Genomic DNA, 20,920 nt, shown 5'->3' on the forward strand with positions numbered 1-20,920 from the left:
CTTTTAAATGCCTTTCTTAAATCAAATAACCGAGTGTATGAAGAAGGTCGTAATATGGCCACACCTGAATCGCCTCATTGATGCTTAAGTTTCCAACGTTGTTAAAAAGATGAACGGACTTTAAATGGGCGTACAATTAATTAATTAATTACACAGAATCATCTTTCAGTTTCTGGAGTCAATTGTTCCCTTTAACGTGCCGTTTTCGTGCTGAATGCTGTATCAAAGACTGAAGCAGTAAATTCCCTAAGACCGAACAAAATGAATTCTGCGTTTTACGTCAGGTGAAGTTTTTCAAACGTTAGGTGAGAGACGGAGTGGCAAAATGATCAAACACATTTAAAACCTGAATAGGTGTGGATGACAACCCAGGAAAAACAAATGTCAAGTAGATACTGATAACCAAACCTCGCTTTGGAAAAAATCAACCAACGATTTGGATCTATTAATTTTGCTCCAATGCGTCACAAATATAAACTCCTTCCGGGCCTAAAATAAAATTTTGGCTTCAAAATTTTTCATATTTGGCAAATTGATCAAAATCATACGCGAGCGTAGATGACGTGAAAAGTAGAATCTATGTAGGTTGGCCTAAATACTTAATATCCTGTGCAGAGCTCTGACCTGATAAATTATTTTAAAGAGGTATTGACGAAGTACATAAGTTACGAAAACAATGGATATTTTTGCACTTGCGTATTTATTCATTATCTGTGAGTATACATCTACTTATTTGAATATCTTCAGTAATTATGAAATTTATTCAAAATCAATAACCATTAGTATTTGAATGATTCCAATTAGGTTTCTTAATCAGTGGATTCGTCAATGATGAGACAAGATGTACCACTGTAAAGACCTTGTCACAAAGAGTATAATCAGAAGTAACCTCCTTTCCATTACAGTTCAAATGTTAAAGTGTTTGAAATATACAAGTGACTCAAATGCTGTCTCTGAATGCCGCTGACATAAAGAGAAACAATTTCTTGGATAAGTTTCGCTAAATGCAGTTAATTTTACCAGAGGTATTGTTTGGGATTCCTCCGTTTATCTGATCCAGATAAATGGCTTACGGCGGGTGTGACGGGTCAACAGGAGATGCTTGCACCTCCTGTGCACCTGATCCCACCTCTGGTGTGTCCAACTCTTGATTTTGTATTCTGTATACGAAATATTAGAATGATGAGGCCAGTGTGGGGCTAAGATAAGAATACTATTGAAGGAAGTTTGACAATTATTTGTTGTCTCGGTTTTCAGGGGAGGGGGGTTGTATCAAAAACTCGAAATTCCTAAAAAGTTTCTCGCTAATGAGCTTGTTGATTTAAATTACAAAATGGAAATGCGACCCAGCGACGATGGCATTTTCTGAAAATAGAATTCTTAGGTTGACATGAAACACTGATAAATATAATAAAGTTCCATTCTTACACGTAGAACAATGTTTTCTGATATATATAATAAAGTTTCATTCTTACACGTAGAGCCATGTTTTCTGATAAATATAATGAAGTTCCATTCTTACGCGTAGAGTCATGTTTTCTGATAAATATAATGAAGTTACATTCTTACACGTAGAGCCATGTTTTCTGATAAATATAATGAAGTTCCATTCTTACACGTAGAGCCATGTTCTCTTATGGACACACTGCAAATTCTCCTCTCTGGTGGGAAGTTTTGTACTTTAAAAAAAAATTCAAGACAATTTTGTAAACTCCTAAATATGCGTGAGGAATTTATCATCGCGTGAATTCGCGAGAAACATTACTCGCGAAATAAAATTAATCGCTTTTAATTTTGTATTGCCAAATTACATGCAAAAACTCTTGATCAAAAGAGCACTCGCGAATTGATGTTCTTGCGATTTGACGTGCATGAGTCATTTCGCGAGAGTCGAGATCCTTTACTATGAAACATGTCTTTTCCCTTTACTATGGAAACGTGCCATTGATAGTTTTACTTTCTGCAGCACCCGTTTTTGGAATGTTCATATGTCACTCCTATTGAGAGGTATATAGCGAGATGATGATGCTTTACTTTTGTACTTTATATTGGGTGCTATTCAGGGGTTGTAGTTTTCTATATATGTGCTTGTATATACGTTACTCCTTTTGATTTTCATCTATTTATTTAATAAATGACCTTTTTAATCTTTTATTCGAGTTTGGCTTATTTCGGAGCAGGTTGACATAAAGAGTAATTCCATTCCTTATATCGGAAGCAGAATACGTAATTAAAAGGTGTCATTTCGGATTTACAGTGTATTTTATTTTACGTGCTACATGCATTTGCAAATACAGCGCCCTCTAGCAGGATTTGGAAGCATAGATTATTTACACGTTGCCTCACTACATATCCATTGTAAAGGTACATGTCAGGCACTATCATTTTAGTGTTTTGTTTGTATTTTGATAAGAGGATTTCATTTGATCTACATTTTTAATAGGTACATCAGTAGTTGTTGCTTCCAGCACGACAGCGGGGGTAACAACCAATACCGAAGCGCCATCTACTGCTTCAGATATAACGACAACTGCTGGACTTACCACGATCGAAGCGGCATCTACTAGTTCTGATGTTACAACGATAACTGCTGGAACAACCACGACTGAAGCGACATCTACCGGTTCTGATGTTACAACAACTGCTGGAACAACCACGACCGAAGCGACATCTACCGGTTTTGGTGTTACAACGGCAACTGCTGGAACGACAACAACAGCAGCAGGTGCCCATGCTACTCAAATTGACTACTTAAAATGAAAAATTATATCATGTATTATCTTATTTCAGAACACTAGATTTTCATTGTTGTTTGTGAAGCATCCGTTTCACTGGTAGTTGGGATAGCCAGTGAACATTCTAATATGTTACTTTTGTTATTTGGCAAATCTGTGTCTAACTCATTTCCTTTTTCTGTTTCGATAGAGCGATTATTCAAGTAGAAATATTTCCAATGCTTATTTTGAAATTCTGTTCTCTATATCTCGATTGTTCGTCTAATCTATTGATAGGAGGCTGCAAAATCGATGTTTTATACGTATTTGAAAGAAGTTACTACACCAGACATGACCTAACAGACATCAACAGTTTCTTCACTGGTTTGACTGATGGCCTAAATAATGCTACCCATGAGCTTGATCTGAAAATCGGTTACATGACATACGACTCCAATGTTGACTACGAAAGAGCTTTCACCACCAATCTAACACAAGTAAAACTGGAAATTGAGGCCATACCAACATCGTATTACTCCTCCTATTATACTAAAAAAGCACTTGAATATGCATATTACGAATTTGTGAAGCTGGAGAATGGCAGACGTTCTGATGCTTATACTTATTATGTTCTGCTGAGTGCCCACAAAAGTTCCAGTTATCCAGCGGCTGGTATCGGATCTTTAATCAGGACGAACAACAAAAACAAAATGTTTGCAGTGGGTAAGTTTCTACATTTTTTCACATACCTGAAATTAGTGAGAAGAAAAATACCAATCGCTTGTAGGCTTAAACGAGCAACATAAAAAAATGATATATATGAAAGGTGAAGATAATGAACAGTGTTCAATCTCATGCCTCCTATAAGAAATACAATATAGAGAGTTGGGCAAACACGGACCCCTGGATATACCAGAGGTGGAATACTATTCCTAGGCACCTTATTCCACCTCTAGTGTGTCCAGGGTTCGCATTTGTTCTACTCTCTACTCTTCAATTTGTTTTCCCTTGTCCTTGAGAAGGAGAAAGTTCAAACGTACTGTGCTACAAAATATGCCAGAAATGGTGTAAAGCAAATGTGGATTCTGAAAATTTCTGTAGAACTTTTAGTAAATTTGACATCGTAAATCAACAGCATCAAAACGTACTGCCTTTCAACAATTCATTCGACAATTCCTCTCGACAGATTAAAGACGAGATGTTTTGATATCATAGATTGTATTATATCTTGTTTAACATTCCTCTCGAGACTTTTTCACTCATATGGAGATGTGACAACATAGACAGTTGCTTCTTAAAAAAATGGAAAAAGGAAACATTTGCATCTACCCCGGTAGAAATCATCCAAAAAATTACTTTCTTAAACACCACTCTGATTCCACGACAAGTACCCTGAAGTTGAAATAAATGATATGCTGGAATTCCTCATTGACAAATTCTCCGTAGTCTTTGGTCATCAGATCTTCCAAGTCTAATAAAAATTTCATGGGCACGAATTGTGCTCCTTTGTTAGATGGTCTGTTTTTATTTTCTTATGAAGCAAGGTAAAATTTATTCAAAAGATTCTACATAAGAAGAAAAACATTCTTTGTGTGGCCTTTAACTCGATATTTAGATATTTCGACATGGGGTGCTTACTCCTCCTAGGGACCCGATCCCACCTCTGGTATAACCAGGGGTCCGTGTATGCCTAACTCTCTATTTAGTATGGCTTTTAGAAGTTATGAGACTGATCACTGTTCGTTATCTTCACCTTTCAACTATTACCAATAGCCATATTCAGTCATATGTCGATTATATACATCCTTGTGAACTCGAGATAAAAGAAACCACAGAGTACTCCACATCTGCTTCACACTTAGATATGTCATTGAAAATGAATATCAACGGCAAACAAACAACTCAACTTTATGACAAAAGGGATGATATCATCTGTTCTATCGTCAGCTTTCCAGTGATCAATCTCACAACTCCTTTAAGGAATACAAGAGAGTTGGGGAAACACGGATCCCTGAATATACCAGAGGTGAGATCATGTACCTAGGAGTAAGCATCCCATGTCGACCGGTTAAATCCGCCGTGAGCCCTATATCTTGATCAGGTAAACGGAGCAATCCGTAGTCAGAATCATTGTGCCAAGAATGGCCTAACAATCAGCATGAAACACATCAAACAGTATTTAACCCAATGACAGGTTGTATTGGCAAACTAGATTATTATAACGACCATAGAATGTGCGAAATGCTCACTCTAAACGAGACTGTTGAAACCAACATCAACGTTTTTGTCAGTAGCCTGCCTCGATTTAAAAACTGATCATACGCAGAAAAATATCTTTCATATCGAATCAGTTGAGAAATATAAAAACAATTTACAGGTATATATTTTAACAAGGGGGTATAGGATGTCAATCCCTTCCCTCGCTTCGAACCTCCTTTGTAATTTCCCGTATTTTGCCCACTCACCGCCACATATCTCTGAACGAAAGTATATCGTGCGGTTACATTGGTGTGTATATAGGTCTTTTTGTTTTAAATATTTCCTTATGAAATGTTATAAATCCATTTGTTAAGACAAAATAAAATTAATTTTAAAAGTAAAAGTGTATATCTCAACCACTCTTTTTCTTCTGTAGCATTTTTAAAAACATATTTTTCTACTGTCGGATAAAACGGGAGTTATCTCTTTATGTGAGGTAACGTACCAAGAGTTCTGAATGGGTACACAACGTCGATGTACTTTCGTTTCACAGGACTGCAGTTGCTCTTCCCTTGGGTCAAGGTAAATAAAGTATGTGGGAAGTTGATTTGTGAGGTACATGTACATGGGGAGTTGCATGAATTGGCAGAATAGGGACGATTTCAAAGATCTGCGGCGGTGGATGATTGAAATTACTAAGAAAAAGAAGGTTGAAGCGAGGGAGAAGTCTGAATCATGTCTACCCTTGTTAAAGTATTGTATTGCTAACAATATTTTTAAATGGGAGCAGGCAGTTTTGTTAAAAGTCATTCTGATATGACCTTGAACACGGAGGTCTCATGTCACGGTAAGAATCGGCATGATAGATAATTCTTACAGAAATACTCTACGATGGGACGTTTTTATTTGATTTCCGTCCATTAAAGGAAATTTCACCTAAATAAGACAACACCAGCTGTAGGCGAAGGGACACAAACATAAACCTATGCACAGTTCTCAGGACTGTTACAGTGCTGGTTCTTTATCGTGTCATCAGACTCCGCATTATTGGAACTCAGTTTTGAAAGGCTCTCGACTTTCGCGTCAAATTATGAGGGTTTGGCGAGGGAGCAGTCACTACCTAAGGTTGGAGACGACCAAGGCAAGAGTAGGAAGCTCCAGGTCTCAAATCGAACGCTCTAACCGGTCCAATAGAATACAAATAAATATAATGTGAAAACACATAACTAGTAGGGACACTCGATGGTATCAATCGATAGTACATTGCATACAGAAGCACAGTATGTAGTTATGATGTTTTCTGAAAACTTAATTACGCCTTGAAACATGATGCAACTTCAATATTTTCAGGTTGGCTTCCGAGTTCAAGTTTGGAGAGCGACCTGATAGCTGCTGTGGGAGACAGTGATAACTATTTTGCCATTGACAGTATTAGTGCTGACCTTGTACCTGAAAGACAGGCACTTCTGGAGAAACTCCTCATATGTCCCTCCGTCACCATGACACCCATACTGCCAAGTAGGTCAAATTCCATCTGTATTAAACCCTGAATAACGCATGCATTAACATTTTCAACAAAGTGTATATGGGTGAAAAAGTTAAAGGGAGTTATTGTCTAACACTGAATGTCATTGATATCTATTTTATGTCCTTTGTCGTATCATCCTCTCCTTCATAGATTGCAAGCTTGATATTGCTTTCGTGGTTGACAACTCGTACTACACAGATGCAAAATACACGTCCACATTCATTTCTGAGGTGTTAGATGGTATCGATATTACTTCCGGTGACATACGAGTAGCAGTTGTCACCTATGCATCTACGGCTGTAACTCTTTTTGATTTGAACACTTTCAACACCTCTGATGGTATTCGGCAGGCAGTGGAGGCCATGCCAGACACATCGTCATACTCCCGGAATCTAAACATCGGTTTAGAGCATGCGCGTGATAATATTTTTACACCAGCCAATGGAGACAGATCTGATGCATGGAATTATTACGTGTTCACTGCGACATCGTCATCAAACACCGACTCCATAGGAAGGGGGATCAGAGCGTCAGGATCTGATTACCTGTTTGCTATAGGTATTATATATCTAAGGCTTGGATGTAGACTTGATGTCCATTAATGTACACAATTTAGAAGACTTACAACATAAGATGATTAAGAAGGAAGCACATTATTTTTTCTACGACATTGTACTTTTCAGATATAGGAACTTCGTATTCTTCGGAGTGGAAAGCCACGATTGACACGTGTGGAGATGAATCAAGGTACATCTATATATCTAACGAGAACAACCTGCCGACCATCAGAAGTAATGTCACTTCTCTCATCACCACTTGTCCTTTGAACAACAGTGAAGTTCAGTCAACAAGTTCGTCTCTCTTTTTTCTCTCTCTCAACAATCCTAATGTTGATTAACTTAAAGGAAGTGAACATGAAAATGTGACAAAGGGTTTAAATTTTTCATTTTGATGTGTAAAATGAATTCTGAAAATCATTAAGATGTAGCTTTCTTTAGTAGGGATATATTTCATAAAGATTAACTAATTTTTTCAATCCTTGGGAGCTGCCATATTCAAAATATTATTACCTCACTGCTAGGTTATCTCTTAGCATCCACTAGAGGACAGCACTGATGCTGATGTCAGTGGGACACATTGTGTATTTTTTGGCACATTGTAAGTATCAACGTTAAAATGTCATCAGCAGAAAGTGAATTAAATATGGGATATCAGTTTGAACCTGATGTTACAGAGGACGAAATTGCTTCTCAGAATAATTCTTCTTTACCAGCAATTGCTTTTAATGAGAGAGGAAATATGTACATTCAAGGGGTGTCTTTGTTGTCATGAGTTTGAACATTTTGTGTCAGATTACATGGATATACAAATAAAGTGTGGTTCTCTACACCCATATTTTGACATGGTATGTCTAAGTCCTGTTATAATTGATACAGCTTACATTTATCCATGGATTTATGTATCCAATCAGGAAGGATCTAAGAGGACTTGGAATTAACAACTTGTTAAACAAGTAAGAAAAACACAAAAATGAAAAATACCTTCTGTATTCACATGTATTAAAATTTAAACATAACATGGCATTTGTGTGCAAATATTTCCAATTTCACACACACGTGATATAATACAGTAACAATTCTCTTGCAGGCATGCTATCAAGATCTATGACCTACAGACAGTTTATCAACTAGGTCAGACGCGGTCAGCCTCTTGGGAGGAAAAAATTAGAGTAGTTTTACCCTCATTTGTTGTGACATAAATTAAGGGAGCATTTCCTAAAGAGCAATGCAATTATAAAGGATTTCTTGAAACCCCAGACTTTGATACAGATTCTGAATGAGTAAATTTTATTAGTGTAAATAAGTAATATAACTGAAAATTGCATCTTCGAAATATATCTGTGGTCCATGTACATCAATTATTATAAAATATATAAATTATATGCCTATATTGCAGTACTTTTATGACACAGTCACCTTAATTATCTCCAAATAAAATCTAATGAAATTAATTGATATGGAATCTTGAAATATAACAGTACTAGTGCTTCTGAGTAAATTCAGAAGTTGGAGGAGCTGGGTATATTTTGTGGGAGTGTTTTCTTCTTTTTCATTAGATTTGATTTCAATTTTTTTTTGCTCCAAAACCTTATCCATCAATTCTAATATGAATCCATAAATTTCTGCTGTATGATAGTGACCCAGTCAACAGCAATGTGTCTCATCTACGTCAGAGCACAGATGCATACTGGGAAATAATAGATGACCTCCATAAACCTTTAATTTAGAGTGTTTAATTGATAAAATCTCGTAATAGAAACAAGCAAATTAGATTCAGGCCACACTATTTAGTTTCAGGAGGTCTTTAAAGTTTATTATGCAACAAATATTTTTTTCATGTTCACTTCCTTTAAAAAATATTTTCAAGTTCTAAAATATGACCACTTAATCAAGCATGTTCTTTATCATTGCAGTTTTTCCTGAGTGTAAGATAGATCTAGCATTCCTGTTAGATGACATATCTAGCGTATCAACCACAGAATTTGAGAATCAGAAGCTCTTTATAATTGACCTGATGAAGAGAATCAAGATATCGGATGATGGCATCAGGGTAGCTCTGGTAACCTACGGAAACGATGGGTTCATGGTATTTTCACTGAATCATTACAACTCATCGGAGGACGTACAGACTGCTATCCAGAATATCGCTAATGGAAACACTGTCTATAGCCGATCGTACAGATACGTGGACAGAGCTATAGAATACGCGTTAGAAAATGTCTTTACGAGTGGAAGTGGAGATCGGATGGATGCCTTGGATTATTACGTCTTGATTACGCACGGTTATGATTACGGGGATGTGGAAAATTACGTTCCGGCTCTGACGTCTGATCCCACGAAGGAAGTTTTCATCATAGGTTTGGTAGCCTTGTACAGTGATATAAACACTTCTTCGAATTTGGTTTTTATTTTCTATATCAGATGTTAGTAATGTATGGCCGATAGAGTTTTAGAATTTGGTAATTTAATTAATTTGAATTGAATTAGAATTACTTTAGATATGTATTAGTATTTCATTACGAATTTATCTCTGTAAATGTATATAAAATACTATAGTATTTGTTATCTCTTCCGGAACCTTACCATCTCCATTTCTAGTTTTATTATTAGTTCCTTCTCTCCCCTAGTGGTGGACTATTCCTCTACTGGAGTGTACCAAGCGGCTGTGGACTCGGATCACTTCTTTTCTTGGTCATCCTTCTCCAGTCTTACTTGTAACAGCCACAACTTCTTGACAAACTTTACACATTGCCCATCGTCTCAGACATCACCTGTAAATGTGACAACTCCAGGTGAGTTTACTCTAGTTCAAAAAGTCTGACTACCAGCGCCATCTATTGAGCAAAGTTTGCCTAACAATTATCCGGTCGATTATATCTACTCACGTTCAACTGTTACTTAATTAAAAAGATACCAATCATGAAAAGCAAAAGAAATCGAATTTTACTGCCTACACACTACATGTAGTTTTTAAACCTGAATATTGCAATGAAAACATTCTATATTCTTTATTCAGCTTAATGAACCTGGTTTATTTCCGACATCTCCACTTATTCTTGTTTTATTTTTAACATCAGCTTCACTTAATGTGGTTTTATTTCATCAACCCCACCAAAGCTGGTTTTATTTTTATTTTTAAGATTGCAAATTAGACATTGTCTTCATCATTGAGGCTAGTTCGTCATCTAAGGATGCAAACTTCTTGTATCTGAAGTACTTCTTCGCTAACTTAGCATCTCAAATCAACGTCTCGCCGACCTCCACCAGGATCGCCACTATAACATACAACAATGACGAAACTACACGGTTTGATTTACTAACATACTCCACTTCCGCTGAGGTCGCTTATGCTATTAAACAGATCCCAGATGATGACACGTCAAAGAATAATGTAGATAACGCACTAGCGTATGCCGAATCCGACATTTTCACAGCAGCTAACGGAGACAGAGCGGATGCAGACAACTTCTATGTGTTTTCTATCGATGGAAGTCGATCGGGGACAGCTACGGAAGGCCAACGAATACGTCAGGACTCGAGCAACCACATCTTTGCAATAGGTAATATAGAACGATGAATGAAAAAGGTGATGATATAAGATACATCAATGGCATTAATTAGTGAGAAAGTACTTATTCAAATTGATATGTACTACACCTCCATAGAATTTCATACATACAATGTATTTAGTTTGGTTAGTTGCTTGGTTGTTTGTTTTACGTCCCGTCGAGAATTTTTCATTTATATTGAGACGTCATCAGTTGTAGGTGAGGTACTACAAATTTAGACCTATGCTTAGCGCTCAGGGCCGTAGTAATTATGGTAATTTAACTTGCCATTGCCTGCCACGACACAGGAACACCGTTTTAAGGTTATATCTGAAAAATCCGTGAATCTCACTTCTAAATGCCGAGCGTTTGGCTATTCATTTTGTTTAGTTGGTTGTATATTGCTTAACGTCACGCCCAAGAATTTTTCACTCATATGGAGACGTCACCATTGCCGGTGAAGGGCTTCGAAATTTAGGTCTGTGCTCGGTGCTTACAGTCCTTTAGCGGGGAGGGATATTAATCGAACCATACTTGCTGTGACACTGAGCCTCGGTTTTGCGGTCTCATTCGAAGCACCGCCTCATTCAGTCGCCTCTTACGACAAGCGCAGGAAAATTTATTTTGTGAACTGAATCTTGTTGATATGACTTGCCAGGGGGCAGTATACTTGCATCTTTTGTGGCACTCTTAAAGTACCGATTACAGGACCCATATTTTTACGGTGTCAAAAAGAATTGGTCTTCAACAACTAAAATTAAAACCACGTATCATTATACAGAATCACTGAAGCAAGTGAAACATGTAAGCTACTGCGTAACGGAGACCATTTATCAGAATTATTTCACAGTAGACATACAAAATAAAATACGCCATAAGGAGCATTTACTATGAGAGGTGAAGATAAAGAACATTGATCAATCTCATAACTCCTATAACCAATACAAAATAGAGAGTTGGACAAACACCGACCCCTGGACACACCAGCCGTGGGATCAAGTGCCTAGGAGGAGTAACATTTCCTGTCGACCGGTCATACCCACCGTGAACCTTATATCTTGATCATGTAAACGGAGTTATCCGTTGTCTAGATCACAGTGCCACGAACGGTCTAACAATCGGTATGAAACACGTCAGACAGCATTTGACCCAATGATAGGTTGTATTGGCAAACTAGATCGTTATAACGACCATATAATTTGCGAAATGCTGATTTTAAACGAGACTCTTGGAACCCCTGTACCATCAACTTGTTTGTCAGTAGCTTGCCTCGATTTAAAAACTGACCATACGCAGAACAAGCTCTTGCGTATCGAATCAGCTGAGAGATGAAAACACCATATGCAGGTGATAATGGAATATTGCTAATTAAATACTATAGCATTTTTCAAATATCAGATTTTGAAAGTTGCACTGTTTAGCATTAACTGTCGATAAAGTCTGCACTTTCATGAATAGAGGATCAAAGATTTCAGTCCTAAGTTTCTCTATTACCGATTCAGACGTATTGCTTTAAAATTACTTTCCACATTATTTTGAGAACACACTCATGAAAGACAAAATAGTGAGTCTTTCCTAGCGTGATAAAGAATCCCCGTTCGCAAAAGTATAAATTTTAAACCGCAACAATAGCTGTGTAGATTTGATTTGACTGAATTATTTCAAAAATAAAACTTACAGATGATAGGGATTCTAAACGTTAAATCATGATCACAGTCGTACATACGTTTCTAAATGCATTCTTTGCAGATATTGCTAGTGGTTATCCTACGGAGTGGAAAAGTACTGTAGGAGACGAGGCAAAGTATTTTTATGCATCTTCGTATTCCGATCTAACGTCGATAGAATCTGCTGTTCTTACCGCGATAACAACATGTCAAGTCACCACCACCACAACTCAACAGACCACCACCACCACAACTCAACAGACCACCACCACAACAACTCAAGAGACCCCCACCACAACACCCCAACTAACCACCACCACAACACCCCAACTGACCACCACCACAACACCCCAACTAACCACCACCACAACACCCCAACTAACCACCACCACAACACCCCAACTGACCACCACCACCACTGCAACTCAAGCTACTACCACAACAAGCACCACATCAACAGAACAGACTACTACAACAACAGAGCAATCATCAACGTCTTCTACATCCCAATCAACCACATCAACAGAGCAGACAACCACAACAGGACAATTATCAACATCGTCCACATCCCAAACAACCGCAACAACTGAACATATAACAACAGACCAATCATCGACAACATTTCAAAGTACCACTACACCACAGTCAACAACAGCAACAGACACTACCACAACTACATCCCTGCTTTCAACTCCAGAATCACAAATAACCCAGTCAAGCACAACTACATCCCAAAACACAGTAACACAGGGCACAACATCATCATTAACCACTTCGGGAACAGACACCACATTAACAACAACTTCAGTACCGACAACTACTAAACCGCCACAAGCAAGTAAGTAAATATAGGGGTCTTTCATTGATTCCGCAGTTGTTTTCATTCTTCGAGTTGTTGAGTTTAAAAAATCATAGTGTTGCATTAAATCAAAATGTAAGATTTAATAAAAAGACTATGAGCAGATGCTTTTGTAATGAGATATATATTGATCTCTTGCATTTACAGAACATTACATGCTGCACTATCTATATGTTTCAGAATGTGGAGCTCAAACCATATCCTACTCTGATTTCAACTCACTAAAGTCGGGAGTAGATAACGACATTGGTAGGTTTTGAGTGTTAATCCTCAACAAAGAAAGAAAGAAATTGATTTGTCTTTTATTTTTTTGTTCTACCTATTGCAGATAGGATGTATTTAATGACCGATGCTAGTTTTGTTATGACGTGTTGCGGGCGGATCTCAGAATGGGAAATCCACCATTCCGTTTCTGGTTATGTAGATCTTGTAGTGTGGCGACCAACGGCTGCGGGACTGTATAAAGTGGTCGGTTTCAACTCTATCTTAGTTGACGGTGGGTTTTAATAAATACTACTTGATCAATGAAACAAAAGCAATGAAAGGCGATTAATCATTTCGAAATTTCATGCAAATTTCTATTTAGAAATTATTTTTTCAGGAGCTAATACAACGAGTTTTTCTGTGCTAGATGATGAGAGGATTGCGGTTGTAACAGGAGATTTGATTGGATGGTGATTATATTTATGTTGTGAGATAAATACAACAAAAACATGTCTTCGTCAGTTACAGGGTTTTCTCTGTCATTTCGTGTGTTGTTTTCAACTAACATTCATCAAGTCTGAATTATAAAAAATGTTAAACAATGAATTTTTTAAAATGAGAAAACAATTAACTTCATATTCAAAGGGAGCATGGTGGATTCTCACACTATTGTTTAAGTATGAGATGATATTGGTCACATTCAATTTACGTCTTTGGTTACAAAATTAAGAGTTGGTCAAACACAGACCCCTGGATATATCAGAGGTGGGATCAGGTGCATAAGGGGATTGATACGAATAACTACGATTAGAAAATGTTGGAGATGTAAGAAATCAATTTTTGTAACACTTTATCATAAAAATTTATTTGAATCAATGTGAAATATTTGTCAGATTTGGCATCAGAACTAACAAAATTAAACTACGCGTATATGGATATTCATGGTACATGAAATTGATGAACAAGAGTGTGAACATCACAAATATAAATCATAGCGATGTCATCACGATTTCAGGCGCTGTGCTTTAGAGAATGTAGTGACGTATGGAAGCTGTGCCGGGTCTCCTGGTTGCCCTACAAACACCCGGAAAGCTGTCGGACGCGGTGACTTAGCACCAGGGATAGAGTTTGACTGGAACAACATTTCCACCCTTCAGCCTGGAGTGGCTTATGCCGTCAGATACACATTAGAAGACAGTATGATATATGCTTATTATCTCTAATAAGATATAACTGCCAATGCTTTGTTTGATCGTAAGGCGTTTATTCTCTTGCCACGTATGCTTACTAGTAAATACACGGTACACATTGAAGTTTGAGACAGTTTTACCAGACGCAAATCTTTCATTTGTTAAGTTATAGAAGAAATAGCGCAGAAACATAAGGTCGAATTGGGTAATCTAATGCATCAGGTTTTGTCATTCGCTTTTGGATTGGTATTTAGGGACATATCTTATCAAACAATAAACAAAATAAAGCGATAAAATCGAGATTTATATTAAAATGAGAATAACGATCCTGTCTTCAGAATTAGATCGATAAATCTGATTCAGTTTTACCGTCGAATCCAGGAAGACAGACTAGCTATTCCTTGATTTCATGACGGATCTTATTAATTTGAGGTCGTTAATTGGTTTAACAGTCGCACACATTAATTTTGCAAGTTTTCAAAGATCCTCATTGCCACTTCCATTAACATATCCTTGGTAGAACTCAACTGAGTTGCGATCATCAAACCAGCATTAACGATATCAAATTTTACAACATGTATGATACTTATTTGCTAATTTCAATCAGAGTAAATTTACATTTTCTTTTTAAAATTTTCTTTTTAAGATACACCGATTAATTTTCCACCATACAATTTAAGTGTAAAGGATCACATCAAAGTTGGAGGTTATGTGGCGGATCTAGGTTTGGAAGGAGTGGATTACATGGAAGATGTCACTTATCAAATCCTCCCGGATCCTGCTGATGTTAATCAAACATGGAAATATTTTTCCGTAAATTCAAGAGGTAAGAAAAAGAAATTAACAATTTCAATGGTATTGAAAGTAGAGGCGACTGAATTGAGCGATCCTTCGAATAAGACTGCAAAAACCTTGATCCCGTGTCACAGCAGGTGTGGCACGATAAAGATCCCTCCCTGCTCAAAGGTCGTAAGCGCAGAGCACAGGCCTAAATTTTGCAGCCCTTTACCGGCAATGGTGACGTCTTGATATGAGTGGGACGTTAAATAATATATACAACTAATCAATCTTATTATCACTGGTCACTGAGATAGTAAGGGTTTAACACTCTCGGTTCTTTTGTCAACAGGGATAATGAGGACAACACGTCAGCTGCCCAAGTCTAAATATTTAGATACCCACTACATGATAGTCACCGCGGAGGATTCGTGTGACAATAGCGCTACAGTCTCAGTAGAAATCGCCACAGTCAACTGGGTAAGACTGAAGGTTTTAAACAGTAAGATGGAGTGAAAATGGGCCCATTCGTTAACAATTAGCGCGTAAATTTCCCCCACGTGTAAAGTTATGAATGTTTGATATAATATAATTAAATATCACATTCAGTTACCGTGTATTTTCCCCCACGCGTAATGTTGGACGTGGGAAAACGCGAACTTAACCCCCAGCGTAAATAACCACTTTTACAGTAATTAAGCTAGCATAATATAACTCGCGGGATTTAGAGTATTTCTTCATGCCTTTGTACACATTCCGTTTAAGTAAAAAAAAACCCAGCTAAATGTAAATATCTACACCTGGTTGGTTTGGCTTGAGCGCACATTCTTTATTTCACGGTAGGGATTTTTTGGAATCCGGGGTCGGGAAACATATTATGTAGATGAGGAAACATAGTTACAAACTTGTACTAGTTTCTTTTAATTGCATGACTTAAAAGTACCATATGATGTATGGCATCCAGAAAATTTTCTCATGCATATCCCAACTTTTCATTACATGAAGTATTTTAGAACAATTAAACTTAGAAGAGTTTGCGGAATTTCTCAAACACCGATAGACGTTTAAAAACAGTCGACCGTCCCACTTCAAAGAGATACTTGAGTGGTCAAGTCTGGCATGAAAAAGAAAATCAGCATTGTAAATTCATTTTTAAAGGAAATGAAATCATTATTTGAAAGTTAAAGAAGTTTCTCTAAGATCAACAATGGTAAATTACAAGGTCAGCTTGAATCGAATATCCATTTTACTTCTTTTGAATCATCATTCTGACAACGTCTTCTTCATGTTTAGCCCATTGTGAAAGGTGAAGATAACGAAAAGTGATCAATCTCATAATTCCTATATAAGGAATACAAAATTAAGAGTTGAGCAAACACGGACCCCTGGATATACCAGAGATGGAATCATAAACCCTGTAGACCAGTCACACCCACCATTTGCTTTATAAACAGATAAAATGTGTTCCTTTCATTCGTTATAAATTATCATGATGACTGTAGAAATGAATATGTATTCAAAAACTAAATTGAATAGATGAATATAAAAATGTTTGATGGTCCATATAAAGTCATTATTCGAAAAATTAAGATACAATCCACGTATGGTAATATACTTTTAAAAACGGTCCAGAAAGTGCAATAGCCAATCGCTTTGGTTTAGTTAACGCTAGGTCCCTGAAAGCTGATACCAAAACGACTTCAAGGGTATGCAAAAGAAAATGGACGTCAATGTAGATAAAATAAAAAATACAATGACAAGAAGCATTGTTGTAAATATGAGTCCTAACAAACACCAGTTCACATGTGGTTGCTCATTTTTTATATGGATCATGAGAAGAAAAAATACAATGTATACATACAATCAGTTCATTTGATCGAGGGAATCGTAGAATGAGATCATGATAATGAATACGATAACTCCAACTGTATTAATTCAAAACAGCAGAGCGTTGTCTGATATTTTTGTATTGAATGGGAAGGACAGACACATTGGTTTTTATATGATCTATGAGTGATTAAATAGGACCGCCTAAACTATTGATAAATGGATGAAAGGGTGAAAATCAATCCCATAACTCCTGTAAGGAATACAAGATAGAGAGTTGGGCACATATACCAGAGATGGTATCAATTGCCTCGGTGGAGTAAACATTCCGTGTTGAACGGTCACCTTCGCCGTGAGCCTATATTTTGATCAAGCAATCGGACGTTACATGCATGTAGTTAGAATCAGCGTGTAAAGTGATATTGAGTTTAACGCAGGTATGTATCTTATTATTGATAATACCATGGTTTCATAATTATCCATTGAATACCAATTTTCTCAGATCAGAAAATCGAGTTCTCAAAAATGTACAGCGTTTACTAATTCAGAAAGAAGTTCCACACCTGATAGCTGTCCACGAATTTACATGTCAATGAAATTGTAACATTATTGACTTTTTCACAAAATTGTTTTTGCCCTAAAAAATTGATGGAACTACAGTACATATTGACTTAGGCACATCCATTTCTCTTGGAACATTTTACTTTGACCACCAAGCATTGGAAACGTTCTGTAAAGATAAGAAACGTACCAAACTAAACGATGGAATGCTTCTCGGTTTTTGATACTATTCTCCATGCTCAATACCTTATTTTGATAGAGAATTAGTGTAGTAAAAGATAAGCTTACGTAACTTTAATTTGATCATTTCAGCCACCCTTCATACACTCGTTACCAAACAGCATCTCTATAAAGGAAAACACGCCTCCCAATGACGTCATCTACACCACTGAAGTGACCGACGCCTATGGTGATCCTGTGTGTTGCACATTGTCTAATACTCACCCACAAACGTTCAATTTCAACGTTACAAATGACCCTCCAGGCTCGTCTACCTACCACGTCATCACCACAGACAGGGCGAAGTTTGTGTACAAGGACTTCAACTCCTATTTGGTTTACATGTGCTGTGATGACACTGAGGATAGGGCTCAGAGTATTCTGACAGTGAATATAAAAAAGCCAGCTAAAAGTACGGATTACAAGCCCCCTCGTAAGTACTCTACAGAGCTGTACAAGTTTTCGTCATGAAACTTTTCAAAACACCCCTACCAGTAGTCAGAGTAGTCAGAGTCTTATGGAATGCCGAACGTTGCATTATTTGATATTTTTCATTTGTATTGTATAATTTTCCATTTGTATTGTGTAATTTTACATTTGTATTGTATTGTTTTCCATTTGTATTCTATATTTTCCATTTGTATTGCATAAATTTTTATTTGCTTTGTATACTTTCCATTTGCAGTGTCAATATTTTTTTATTTGTATTCTATATTTTCTATTCATATTGTATAATTTATCATTTGTATTCTATATTTTTCATTTGTATTATATAATTTTTTCGTTTGCATTGTATAATTTCCATTTGCATTGCAAAATTTTTCATTTGTATTGTATCCGAGGGATTGTTTATTTTTATTTGTTACGAAGGATTTCTTTAGTTTAGGTCCCACTTATATTTAGCTATCACCAGCTGTAGGCCGGTGACATACCACAAATAGACTTACTATGCTCAGCGCACAGTGGCGTAGCAGTGACAAATCAAAATAAACAATCCCTTGGATACAATACAAATGAAAAATTATACAATACAAATGGAAAATATAGAATACAAATGAAAAATTATACAATACAAATGGAAATTATACAATACAAATGGAAATTTATGCAATGCAGATGGAAAATATAGAATGTAAATGGAAAATTATACAATACAAATGGAAAATATAGAATGCAAATGGAAAAATATACCATGCAAATGGAAAATATAGAATACAAATGGAAAATTATACAATACAAATGAAAAAGATTAAATATTGCAACGTTTGACATGCCATAGAGTCTTGACCTTTTACATTACATAAACACTTTGAAAATCAAAATCGCTCGGCCCATCAGACGTACATACAATGGGATTAGGATACAACCTTTTGTCGACAAAACTTAGTTACACAGACACAGACATGTCATTACTATATCCCAGAGCAGTCACAACAAGGTATCAAAAAGTTAGAAAACAAATTCAGCCGCGTCCAGTATTTTCAGCACGCACAAACATTCTGATTTTGGCGCACTGGATATTTTGGCCTTTTGACGGATGAGAAGAATTCACCAAAATAGTGTTAAAATTTCTATCCATATCAGTGACGCTGTGCTAAAATTCAAAGTGCTGAAATTTCACACTACTTTCTACAGAAAAAACTCGCCAAATATACCCCACACAAAGAATACCCGATGTTCGGTACCAGAAGTACTGATCTACATGTATGTAATGTGACAAATGGGTTTCATATATCAGGCGTGCTGACTGGTAATTAGTTTGAGAAAATATCAATGGAATAAGCCTAATGGTTATTAGAATTAAATGTAAAAGTTCAATGCTTTCAGTAATTTTTTTTAAATACATGGACATACAATGCATTATTCAACCTTTTTAAAGATAAGGTGCAACGACTTCTGTTATCTATACAAGTATGACATAATATGATCACATTATTGCGGGAATAGTTTGCTGATATCCATCTTGAAGTAGAAATTGTGTTTCTTTACAGAGTGGTTTTTGACGTCCATTATTGCGGCTGTAGTGCCAATAACCATTATCCTCGTCACCGGATGCGGCTTGTTGTGTCACACGATGTTTGCTACGTGATATCCAAATTAGAAAAAGCGAATGCCCGGTGTTCATAGTTGCTCCGTTTTATGGACATCATATGAACAGCAAGAATAGTTAAACAAAATTGATTTGGTGTATCAGTTTGAGTAGTTTGTACCATAAAGTAGTTTGTACTATAAAGTAGTTTGTTCTATAAAGTAGTTTGTACCATAAAGTAGTTTGTACTATAAAGTAGTTTTATCTATAAAGTATGTACTATAAAGTAGTTTGTACTATAAAGTAGTTTGTACTATAAAGTAGTTTGTACTATGAGATAGTTTGTTCTACCCAGAAGCTTGTACAATAAAGTAGTTTGTTCTATAAATCATGTTTTAATTTGCTACAGCTTGAGCCAGAGACGTCTTCCTATAACTAAATTCTGATTGCTGTATGTCTGTCAGTTAGAGGTAATGGACGTAGTAATTTTAATTTTACAAATACTTTAATCCATGTTGAGGGCAACGTTGCCACCAATGAACTGCACTTAACAAAATATATACAGGCTCCAACAGATTGGTTGGTGTCCCTCGCATTAACCTATTGCTGTATGTACAGTCGTCAATTAATCTGTTTGGGGACAAATATGAAAAAGTCATATACTCACTTTAAAGACTGCCATGTTTCATTAAGATATATTATGTCTCCTACCTGTCAAAAACTGTAAAACCTGTGATATATTGATCACTAGGAATTCATTTAATAATGATATCTATGGACGTAATTTTGGACCAAAACTTGGAAATATTTCACCTGTAAATATTCTAACATTGTCTACGGAATTGACTGTAATCTCTGTGGATTGATATATGCCGGGAAAAGAATAAAAGAATATCGGGACACATGTTTCCAATCAATAATAGAGGCCATCAACTTCTCTATAAACATTTTAGTTCATCAGATCATTCTATCTTGTCTATCATGGTCAAAATTCTAAAAACAAGATGTGTTTGTAAAACACAAATGTCCCCGATAATG

The 20,920-nt window shown here is 36.5% G+C and overlaps 1 protein-coding gene across 1 annotated transcript; it reads left to right on the forward strand.

The window, feature by feature from the left end:
- Positions 1 to 841: 841 nt before the first annotated feature.
- Positions 842 to 20,440, forward strand: LOC125679844 (collagen alpha-3(VI) chain-like). The gene is made up of 18 exons (XM_056153348.1): positions 842 to 872; positions 2,444 to 2,725; positions 3,012 to 3,437; positions 6,264 to 6,431; positions 6,592 to 6,999; positions 7,125 to 7,292; positions 8,915 to 9,358; positions 9,629 to 9,793; positions 10,142 to 10,561; positions 12,299 to 13,054; positions 13,256 to 13,324; positions 13,404 to 13,571; positions 13,677 to 13,749; positions 14,295 to 14,476; positions 15,116 to 15,295; positions 15,599 to 15,726; positions 17,947 to 18,286; positions 19,845 to 20,440. The coding sequence occupies exons 1-18, from the start codon at positions 842 to 844 to the stop codon at positions 19,940 to 19,942; spliced, it is 4,506 nt and encodes a 1,501-aa protein (XP_056009323.1). The 3' UTR covers positions 19,943 to 20,440.
- The last annotated feature ends 480 nt before the right edge of the window (positions 20,441 to 20,920 follow it).

This window comes from Ostrea edulis, chromosome 2 (assembly GCF_947568905.1).
Source record: "Ostrea edulis chromosome 2, xbOstEdul1.1, whole genome shotgun sequence".
Classification (NCBI taxonomy): Eukaryota; Metazoa; Mollusca; class Bivalvia; order Ostreida; family Ostreidae; genus Ostrea; species Ostrea edulis.